An 11,304-nucleotide genomic window follows, 5' to 3' on the forward strand; every position below is an offset into this window, starting at 1 on the left:
TTTTTTTTTTTTCTGAATTCGTTTGGAAGATAATCAAGAATTTGGAACAAATTAGTAAAATAACTTTGCCATTATTTATCTACTTTTTGGAACATTGCAAAAGAAGTGGGTTGCATAAATTTACTATTCAAATAAAAATTTAGATAAGAAGTTTTAGTATCCTAGAACCAGAGGTAATCTTAGATGAGTTGTTATCAAAACGGTACATATATCACAGAAGCACTGCACAATAAACAGGAGGGGGAAAAGGAAAAAAACAACACCTACCCATTTGGTATAAAGGAGAATGCCTTTCTGACGCAATGTCAACTGAAGAATGTTATTGGAACGAAGTACAACTTCCACAATATCTTCAAACCTACAAATAATCAAGACACAACACTGAATCCATCTCATAGAATTGATTAAGGCTTTAGATGGAGCCACCATAACTAGTTTGACCCCTTTACAGTTTCTTAATATGGTGAATGACTTTAGTCCCCTGCCCCACTGTGATTCAGGTTTGTGCCCTGCTGGGTGTGTGAGATTAACCTCATTGGCTAATCTCATATATCCTGCATAAAAATTAGATAAGAAAGCAAGACATTGTGATCCATAAATGTTATCTTCAGTTTCCAATCAATAAATTATCTTTTTATATAAATCTAATGAGTTTTTGAAAAATTACTTACTTAAAGGCTTCGACAACGCTCAGCTGGTCATCTAGGAATGACTGTTCTCGAGCAACCATATAAACTCCACTGTGACTTACTCCAATGTACTTCACACTTGAATAGCTACCAGGGCACTGTAAAAAAATGAAGCAAGTATAGTTATTAGTTTAACGGTTATTTTAGATATAATTTTTTTAAATTTAAAATTTTTTTTTTGCTATTGTCTCAATCTGAAGTGAGATTGATGCAATTGATGTTCCTCTTAATGTTTTTATTATATTTCTTTTGAAATGCACAGCTTTGTTTCAAATAATTTTGAAAATAACAAACAGTTTATTATAATAATTTTGTTCTTATTAAGCTTGTGTTTGAAAAATAATTTAGCATGAAATTATGATGGAAGACTTTAACCCATAAAGTGCTGGGATTTGCACTTACATAGCTAGGACTGCTGAGCACAAGAGGGTTACTCATTTTTGCCAGCTGAGGGGACTGGAGCAACATGAAATGAAGTGCTTTGCTCAAGAATACAACACATCACCCAGTCAAGGAATCGAAACCACAATCTTATGACTAAGAGTAACCCTGTGATGGATTTTCATCCTGTCCAGGTGGAGAATATTTACACCATAAAACCAGAAAACCAGCCATTATGAATCGGTGTAATTTGAAATGGTAGCTTTACCTTTTGTTTTTACCTTCATAGATATTCGGCCTCTAAAAAATTCTATTGTATTTTTACGATTAAATATTGCTAGGAACTGTATAAAAAAAGTTTTTTTTATCATTTTATGTATTATAAAAATATAACCAATTTATTGGAGATAAATTTTCACTACAAAATCTTTTATGGGTCTCCAATGCCATACAGACCATCAAGGGCCATATAGACACTGGTTGAAAACCACTGATTTACAATAACATTGTTAACCTATTAAAATTTAAAACATATCTCTATTCTTTGTGAGAACGTCTTCAGTATAACAACATCTAGTTGGTTCTACATACCGCTGCAGGGTAGAGCCTGCAGAAATAAGTTGGCCATTCTTTAGCTGTATCCACAATGATTCTCTTCAATTGCTCTCGTAATGATAGTGTCAGGAAATTTCTTTGAGTCACGCCATGGCTTTCTGAAAGTATTAAATAAAACAGAATGATTTTATTGACAGTGAGAGGATGTCAAAATCAAAATAATTTGTCAGAACAAGGCATTTACTGTCTGTTTTCAATATCTCAAATTTCTCTATGCACAGGCATGGCTGTGTGGTTAAGAAGCTTGCTTTGCAGTCACATAGATTTGGGATCAGTCTCACTGTACAGCTCCTTGAGCAAGTGTCTTCTATTATGGCCTGAAGTTGACCAATTCTTTGTGAGTGAATTTGATAGACAGAAACTGTTTGGAAACCCATCACATATATATATATGTGTGTGTATGGCTTTGTGTTTGTCCCTGTCATTGCTTGAGAACTGGTGTTGGTTTGTTTACGTCCTTGTGACTTGGTGGTTCAGCAAAAAAAAACTGACAGAATAAGTAACAAACTTTAAAAAAAAAAGTATTGAGGTCAATTTGTCCGACTGAATTCTACAAAATAGTGTTCCAGCATAGCCACAATCCAATGACTTGAGACATGCAAAGGATAAGAAATATCCCCCTTTTAGTACTTCATGTTAAGGCTATGGAAATGAGGAACCAATGTCTGTTACTTAAGAGAAATCTCACAGATCTGCATAATTAAAATTGGTGAGGAATTATTGAAGAGAACTAGAAGTATTGTACATTATAGCTTGGCAGGGACACAGTTGAAGAGAGGCAGGAAATTCTACAATAATGGTCTGGCAATGAAGACATATGTTTCATGGTGTTGCTGCTGTTTAGGCTCTGTTCAGCCCTAATCAAGCAGAACTATAATCAAAGACATTCCAACCATGACTATCCAAATTTTTACAGTCAAAATGTCATAATTAGGACTATATACACTTCCTGTTTTTGTAAGACAGTAGCTTGTAATCCGAGGGAAATTTGGCTGCTATTTCTAGCATATTTGGTGTATTATGATGTGAATTTGACAAAACAGAGGATGAATACAATTAATTTTTGACTGAAGATAGGACAACTTTGTTTTTGCTTTTTTTCTTTTCAAAGGCTCAGTCAGAGGGAGAAAAAAGGGCTGTACTTAGACCCCCTTTTTCTTAAGGTTTCCATGAAAATGGGAGAAACTTATTTTCTCAAAAGAGATCTGGCCTAAAGGTTTACAACAGACTGTTCATGGCATCCAATGGCCTTGTGGTGGGTATTAAATCCAGACAATGGATGAGATTTATTCTTCAAGAATATAAAGAGTCTTCCAACAGACTCTCACATTATTTCTGTCTATCATGTGTCACTGACAAAGTTTTGGTTGAACCCTATGCCTATAATAGAGCCCATATGCCTATAATAAGAGGCACTTGTCCAAGGTGCCATGCTGTAGAAATGAACGCCAAACTTCTGAGATGATAGTGGATTTCTTATTAACAACATTATCCTACATGGGAAGTATTTTTGTGTGTTTTCATTGGGGTGAACTCAGTGCTACAACCAGAGGCAGCCCTTGGTTTTGTCCCAGAGCCATCTCAGCAGACTCGTGGAGGCCCTGGGCAACTACCCAGTGTGCCATGCCTGAAGATGGCATTGTTTTGTCCCCACCTCCACACCAGCTTATATAGCAGAATGAAAAGTGCTGCCATCTTGAAAGCATCACCTGGGGTGGACTGTTCCACTCTTACTAGCTACAGACTGCTGGGTGCACTTAATACTCACCTAATAAACTGCGCATCTTTACACGTTGGTCTTTGTTAATGCGGATGCAGCCTGCATTAAAGACATCTCTTGCCACTTGACAAAATACAAGGTTTAAAATTGCTGCATAATCCAACTTTTCTCTGGGAGAAAATACCTATAATAAAAGATTAATAGAAATACTTGTAATTAATTGAGTAGAGTTACAGGACAGTGGATTGGGAAAAAAATCATGAGAACATTGGCTGAAATGCAGTGTGGTATTCCTTCTGGCTTTTTATGTTTCCAAGTTCAAATCTTGCTGAGGTCAATGTTGCTTTTCATCCATTTGGACTCAATGGTATGAGGTAATCTTCTTAAACTGCTGGCCTTGTGCCCAAATTAGAAACAATTAACTTGAGTTATGTTAATTTGTTTGTTGAAGTTATACACAAAATGTCACAGACTCTCATTAGATTCATTAATCCAGGTTGGCTTTGGCTGATGAGACACAACAAAGTTGAAATTTTCTTCCATAACAAGTCAACTCTGAAGAGTGCCGGGTTACATAATCGGGCCGTTATCTGACATCCTGTGGAATCCCTCAGTGTGAAACCAACTGGTAAGATTGGTGTAATGGATATATAATAATGTACTCTTCGATTAGTGTGTGTATGTATATATATACATACTTTTGTGCCTTTTCCAACTTTATTGACTTTTTTAACCATAATTTTTGATTTGTATGGACTCTTAAACCCCTTTTCATATATATATATATATATATGCACACACGCACACACACACACACACACATAGATACATGTATGTGTCAGGATGTCTCCTTGTCTTAACATGGCATGAAAGTTATAAATGAATGTCAACATCATGCAAGAGATGTCCTTCATTTCCAATCTTCTGTAAGACATGGCTGGCCATGTTTCACATGTATTCCTTCCCCATGGATGGGTGAGGGTTGGTAACAGGAAGGGTTCTGACCATAAAACTTTTTGCCTCAACAAATTTTGTCTGACCCATGCATGCATAATAAAGTGAATGCTAACAAAGAAACAAAATATATAAGTAGACATGAAATTCATCATCCATGCATCTGCTGTCCATTTTCCTGTGTTTATATTGTCAAAATTATTAAGTTTTTTAGTCTTCAGATTAATCCATATGGATCGAGCAAAGTTGTTGTTGTTTGATCTACAGTTATAACAATGCATGAGTCAACTACAAATGACCTTTGAATATTGGTGTCACTGCACAGAGAAAAAAAAACATGGCCTACAGGCGAAATAACTCTTGTTAAACTGGTTTCATTTTCTTTGATGGAAAAGAAGTAGATTTTCCATCTTGTTTTGTTTATAATATTATAACATCATATTCTCTGACTGATAGAGTCTTCCCTGCTACATCTTCTCCATGTCAAGATATATTAGTTTTAGCTAATTAAATCAAATAAGTTTTAAGTTTTGCTTAAATGATGTATTCTCATTTTGAAAGCCCTCTTCTCACTTTGAAGTGCAATGTGCTAGCTTAAAATTACAAATACTGATGTTTCTTCAGATTCTGATATTGGAATGAATAAATAAACACTCTAAGCAAAATATCTTACTTCTTTCCTCAAGCGTAGGGTGCAAGGTATGTCCTGGTAGGTAAGAAAGAGTTCTTTGACTTGAGGATAAAGTTTGGTCTTGGCATTCTCCAAGGCAGTTGTATCCATCACTTCAGACATCATTGATTCAGTTGTAAGGGAAGAAGTTGATGGTAATGGAGGTGCTTTTGGGATTTCATTGTAATCTGTATCTAAAATGAAACAGAAATAACAATTATCAAACATCTAAAGTTTTCTACGAAACTTTATTAATGCAACAGAATGTAGGCAAACTCTTTATTCTGAGCAGAATTTCCATTCGAATAAGAATTATAGTTTAGCAATTGAGGTGCAACATCAATTTTTCTGGAATCTTTGCTTCCAAAGCCCTTCCAGGTTACTGATTTTTCCAAACCAAGGGCAGTCACCTCTAGTTAATACACTCTAAATTAAACAAATATTAAATATTCTATTTTGTGTCCAACTTGGTCAGATCCAGCCTCTCACACCTAGCCTACAATGTCATTCTAAACATAAACAGCTCATCATTGAAGTCTTGAACGTATAAGATAATGAACGATTAATTTGCATGGCTTAGTGATTGGAGCATCGTGCTCACAATCATGAGGGAGTTAGTTCAATTTCCAGACCAGGCAGTATGTTGTGCTCTTGAGCAAGATGCTTTATTTCACATTGCTCCTGTTCACTGAGCTGTAGTAATGAGTTGTGATGTCACTGGTGCTAAGCTGTACCAGCCTTTACTTTTCCCTTGGATAACATTGGTGGCATAGAACGGAAGGTTGGTATGCATGGGCAGTTGCTGGACTTGTGCCTCGGAGGGGAAACTTTCTAGGTGCAATGCTATGGTCATTCAAGACCGAAGGGGGTTTTACCCTCTAATTTAAAACAATGTGAATAAATTAACATTATATTTGATAGAATAATCCAAATGCTAAAGAGTGATACTTGATATTTTTTGCTGTTATGTCTTGTCACTAAAACAAGGGCAAAAGTGGCAGTTTTGAAAAGAAGAGATGGAAACAATGGCTACAAAAGGGAATACTTACATTGTACAGCTTCTGTTGTTGTTTCTACTTCAGTGTCATCATAAGTTGCTGAGTTATCTGTTTGAACAACAGCGGCTGATAGTTTCTTCTCAAGCATCCGCATTGTGGCCAGGTGAGGTGTGTTAGCCAGAGATTGTGACATTTTCTGCGTACAAGGATGGTGAAGTTAGAAAACAATACAGAAGACATGGATTACAACAATGGTTATTTAAAATCAAATGAAATCAATAAAGTGATTACAACAGGGGAGGAGAAAGGAGATTTGGGTTCTGTCTGTTCAGAAGAGCAGTGACTCTGAATAAAAACAGCTTCAAAGTAGGATAATCTTTAGTCCTGCTTTAGCATGATCGTAGTGCTGATGACGGGATCAGCTGCACCAAGTCCATAGTGTAAAGTCATAGAGAATAGGAGAGGCATCCAAGCGGCCCATAACAATCATAATAATTCTTTCTACTGTAGGCACAAGGCTTGAAGTATGGGAGAGAGGGTTAGTCGATTACATCGACCCCAGCACTCAACTGGTACTTATTTTATCGACCCTGAAAGGGTTGAAAGGCAAAGTCAACCCCAGTGGAACTGGAACTCAAAATGTAAAGATGGATAAAACATTGCAAGGCATTTCGCCCAGCATACTGATGATTCTGCCAGCTCACCACATGATGATGGTGATGAAGAAGAAGAAGAAGTAGTAGTAGTAGTAGTAGTAGTAGTAGTAGTAGGGATAGAAAAGACAGGGAAGCACTTTGCAAACTGTCGAGAAGAGCAGTCTGTCTGAATGATAACTCTTGAGTTTCAGTGGCACAATAAAATGCATCATTAGTCTATGTGATAAGATGGTTGATTATAAAAAATATATAGCTACAAAAACCATGAATCACATAAAAAAAACATGGCATAAACTACATAAAAAATATTGGCATTTTTCTCTACTACTATAAATGCCAGATTATGAAAGATTATAACATATAGCAAAACATTGCTGAAACAGGCCCCATTCCAGCATTGAAACATAGACATGTGATGATGATAATGATGGGGGTGGGGAAAGAAGTTAAAATAACAGTGAGGAGGTTTGGTGTGTCAAAATAATACAAATAAAATGTCATTAGCCTCAAGAGAAAAGTTAAGAAGTTGGCAGCATGGTTTAATGATAACAAACTTTAACCTCTTTCAGTTGCTAAGTCTTGACTTAGATGTGTTAAAATTTGCAAGACACGCAAACAGGATTTGAGTTCACAGTAAGAACATGGATAATCTTTTGGATTCCTTGTATCACCTGAAGAGTGCTGATGACGGGATCTGTCAAAGTGAATCAGTAGCTTCGAAGGAATAAATAGACTCTGCTATGTGCAGCACAACTCTCCCAGGTGTACAGCCATAGCCACACATACACACACACACACACACACACACACATTTGAAAGTTGAAACTTTAGAGGGAGTTACTGTGACAAGTGGCAAACACATAATTCAATGGAAGTTCTTTAGGTTTTAGGAACAAATATTTACACATTTATTACCAAATATTCAACACAATAAGCACAGGCATGACTGTGTGGTAAGAAATTTGCTTCCCAGCCACATAGTTCCGGGTTCAGTCCCATTGTGTGGTACCTTGAGCAAATGTCTTCTGTTATAGCCTCAGACTGACCAAAGCTTTCTGAATGGCTTCGGTAAACAGAAAATGGAAAAAGCCCATAGTGTATGCATGTGTGTCTGTCTGTCTGTCTGTTTCTCTGTCTTTGTGTCTGTGTTTGTCCCCCACACCACTTCACAACCAGTGTTAGTGTGTTTACATCCCTGTAACTTAGTGGTTCAGCAAAGAGACCAATAGCATAAGTTCTAGGCTTAAAAGAAAGAATCAGTAGTAGGGCTGATACATTCAACTAGAAATTCTTCAAGGCTGGGCCCCAACATGGCTGCAGACTAATGATTAAAACAAATAAAAGTTGAAAGCTCACTCAGTTGGCATTATCTGTGTATGTGTGTGAGTCTGTGCATGTGTATTTGTTGGCAGATTATGGATTAAGATCTCATAAACTGGTTCATTAATGGTATTATTTCAGAAAAATAGAGATCAATAAAATAAGTGTCGGACAAAGTATGGCGCTGAGATAATTGCCTAAGAAACCACTAGTTATGGCTAGGCAGCAGTCTAATGACTGAAGCTTGAAAAAGAAAAGAGGATAATAAAAGAGGATAATAATTGGTCTCTTTGCCAAACCACAAAGTTCCAACAGCTGTTGATGTACAGAGCTAATTAAAAGTTAGCCGTCTTGATTGTTACTTGTAGAGTTGAAACAACTACAAGTGGGAGGTTTTGGTTAGAAATTGCTTGGATAATCTCAGCTGACTGAAGTTGTTCAATCCATCTTATTAGATATGTGACATCTTAATTTATGGGGTAGATGTAGTGGAGTGAAGACAAGTAGTGGTGGTGGTGGTGGTGGTGGTAAATAAGGGAAAAATTAAGACAAAAAAGAGAAAGAAGTAAATGAAGAAAAAGAAGATGAAGAACAGGAGGAAAAAGAAGGTAATGAAAGAAGGAGGAGGTGAAGAAGAAGAAAAAGGCAAAGATGAAAAATGAAAAGAAAATTACAAAGAAAATGATGACATAGAAAGAGGAAGAAAAGGAAAAGAAGACAAAAACCCAAAGTAAGTTGAAGAAAATTCTTACCCTGTCTTTTTTAAGAGTGGTTTGGTTTCCCTCATCTTTGCTTTCTTTTGGCGGTGGTTGCCATTTCTTCTTTCCCCCTCCAATTTTTTTGTTGAACTCATTGGCAAGATTTTCATCAATCTCCAGCTTACCCACTTCAACAGTTTGTTTCTTGTACTCCTGGGCCGGTGGTGGCCATACCACTTTGCCAACGCGGACATGACGAACGGTTCCTTTGATGTCGGGAAATATCCCCGGAATGTTTTCCTCGGCAAAAATATCCTCTAGCGGTTGTGGTGGAGGAGGAGAAGGAGGAGGAGGGTGTACTTGTTGTTGTCGCTGCTGTTGTTGTTGTTGTGGTGGTGGTGATTGTCGTTCTACTGCAAAGGAAACATTGTTATGTTGTGTGCTCAGTAACGATGTTTCTGCAGGATTCACTACGTGCCCATTGACAGTTACCTCTTCTGATGTCTGTCGATGAACTGGGACTGATTTTGAGCTGACAAAGCTGTTTGTCTTTTTGACATTGTTGCTGGAGTTTTCCTTCATTTTTGTCACAAATGGTTTTACTTTATCAGAAGAAGACAAGAATTCTCTTCCAGCATCATCCTCATCTTCCTCGGTACTTCCGGCAGAGCCGTTACTTATAAATGATGAGTGTCTTCCTTTAGGTGACTTTATGATGTAAGATGCTGAAATTTAAAAGAGCAGAATAGAATGAAATGAAATGAAAAATAAGCAAGTTATTTATAATCCTTTCTACTATAGGCATAACGCCTGAAATTTTGGGGGTTGATACATCGATTATATCGACCCCAGTATCCAACTGGTACTTATTTCATTGACCCTGGTGGAATTTGAACTCAGAATATAAAGATGGATGAAGTGCTGCTAAGCATTTTGTCTGGCATGCTAACGATTCTGCCAGCTCACTGCCTTAAGCAAGTTAGATATAATATAAGTCCTTAATTATTACCTTCGCCTTAGAAAAGGCGGAGGTATTGTTTTCAGTTGTGTTTGTTGCTTGTCCATGGACAAGATATCTCAAGAACCACAAGATGGATTCGGATGAAACTTTCAAGGATGTTTGGCCTCATGACCGACACAAACTGATTAGATTCCTGTTTTTTTTTACTTAATTTTTGAGAGTGGTGGGGTTATTTTTAGTATTCTCGTTTGTGTCAGCAGTCAAGTTTATTTCAGATATTCTCATTTTAAAAATCATCTCTGGCTAATCGTTGAGAGAAGGTTGGTGTTGCCTTGGCAGGGGTTTGCGCTCTCTGAGTGCTCTTGTTATTAGATTTTGGCTTTGCTTTAATTTACACAAGTTGCATCCATGTCTCAACCACAGATATCAATGGACAAGAATTTTCATCTGAAGAGGCAAACAGGTAACAAGTCATACAATAAAAAAAATAACTAATGTATGTTTGTGTGTTCATAAAAGTTTAGCAAAATATCAGAATCATTATCACACTGGACAAAATGCTTTGTGGCAATTCATCTGGTTCTTTATGTTCTGTGTTCAAATTCTGCTGAGGTCAACTTTCCCTTTCATTCTTTTGGGGGTAAATAAAACAAATGCCAGTTGAGCACTGGGTTTGAAGTAATCAGCAAGCCCCTACTAACATAAATTTCAGGCCTTGTGCCTATAGTTGAAACTAGAAAGACTGCAAGCTGGCAGAGTTGTTAGTACACTGGACAAAATACTTTGCTGCGTTTCCTCCAGGTCTATGTTATGAGCACAAATTTGGCCAAAGTTAACTTTGCTTTTCATCCTGAGAAGGTTGATAAAATAAGTACCAGTTGAGCACTGGGGGCCAATGTAATCAACTTGCCCCTCCTTCAAAAATTTCAGGCCTTGTGCTTATAACAGAAAGGATTATTATTATTATTATTATTATTATTATGTAGTAGTCTTATTTTTATCATGTACTTTCACTGCATTACCGAGCGCAGCTCTGTGTGCCTTGGGTATGTGCTGTGGTTTGCTGTGATGCTTTTATTTTTACTGTATTGAAAGTGTTTTACATAGGATGTCTGCAAGTGCCTAGTAGTGTTATTTTCTGTATATTAAATATACTTGTAAGTCCTGGTGTCTTTGTTATGTATTTGTCTGAATGGTTTTTTTTTATCATATTTAATGCACCTGCTATTATTATTACCAGCTCCAGTCAAACTGACTAACCCATGCCAGCATGGAAAGCAGGCATCAAATGATGATGATGATGTCACAGTTGCACATGTCTTTGCATTGACACTGCTAAGGCAGCAGTAATGTTTGTGTATGTCCTGTTGCTGTTGTTGTTGGCATTCCGTCGCTTACGACGTCGAGGGTTTCAGTTGATCCGATCAACGGAACAGCCTGCTCGTGAAATTAACGTGCAAGTGGCTGAGCACTCCACAGACACGTGTACTCTTAACGTAGTTCTCGGGGATATTCAGCGTGACACAGTGTAACAAGGCTGGCCCTTTGAATTACAGGCACAACAGAAACAGGAAGTAAGAGTGAGAGAAAGTTGTGGTGAAAGAGTACAGCAGGGTTCGCCACCATCCCCTGCCGGAGCCTC

The 11,304-nt window shown here is 37.3% G+C and overlaps 1 protein-coding gene across 4 annotated transcripts in view; it reads right to left on the reverse strand.

Annotated features, from left to right (window-relative positions):
* The window catches only part of LOC106881175 (unconventional myosin-XV), a 324,434-nt gene that overhangs the window by 37,689 nt on the left and 275,441 nt on the right, over positions 1 to 11,304 (reverse strand). For all 4 annotated transcript variants that reach the window (XM_052973940.1, XM_052973938.1, XM_052973939.1 and 1 more), the window contains 7 exons: positions 8,756 to 9,426; positions 6,079 to 6,223; positions 5,033 to 5,223; positions 3,454 to 3,589; positions 1,662 to 1,783; positions 672 to 787; positions 268 to 358 (listed from right to left, as the gene is read on the reverse strand). In XM_052973940.1, coding sequence (XP_052829900.1) covers positions 268 to 358; positions 672 to 787; positions 1,662 to 1,783; positions 3,454 to 3,589; positions 5,033 to 5,223; positions 6,079 to 6,223; positions 8,756 to 9,426 — 1,472 coding nt within the window. The remainder of the gene's footprint in view (positions 1 to 267; positions 359 to 671; positions 788 to 1,661; positions 1,784 to 3,453; positions 3,590 to 5,032; positions 5,224 to 6,078; positions 6,224 to 8,755; positions 9,427 to 11,304) is intronic.

This window comes from Octopus bimaculoides, chromosome 17 (assembly GCF_001194135.2).
Source record: "Octopus bimaculoides isolate UCB-OBI-ISO-001 chromosome 17, ASM119413v2, whole genome shotgun sequence".
In the NCBI taxonomy this organism is placed as follows: Eukaryota; Metazoa; Mollusca; class Cephalopoda; order Octopoda; family Octopodidae; genus Octopus; species Octopus bimaculoides.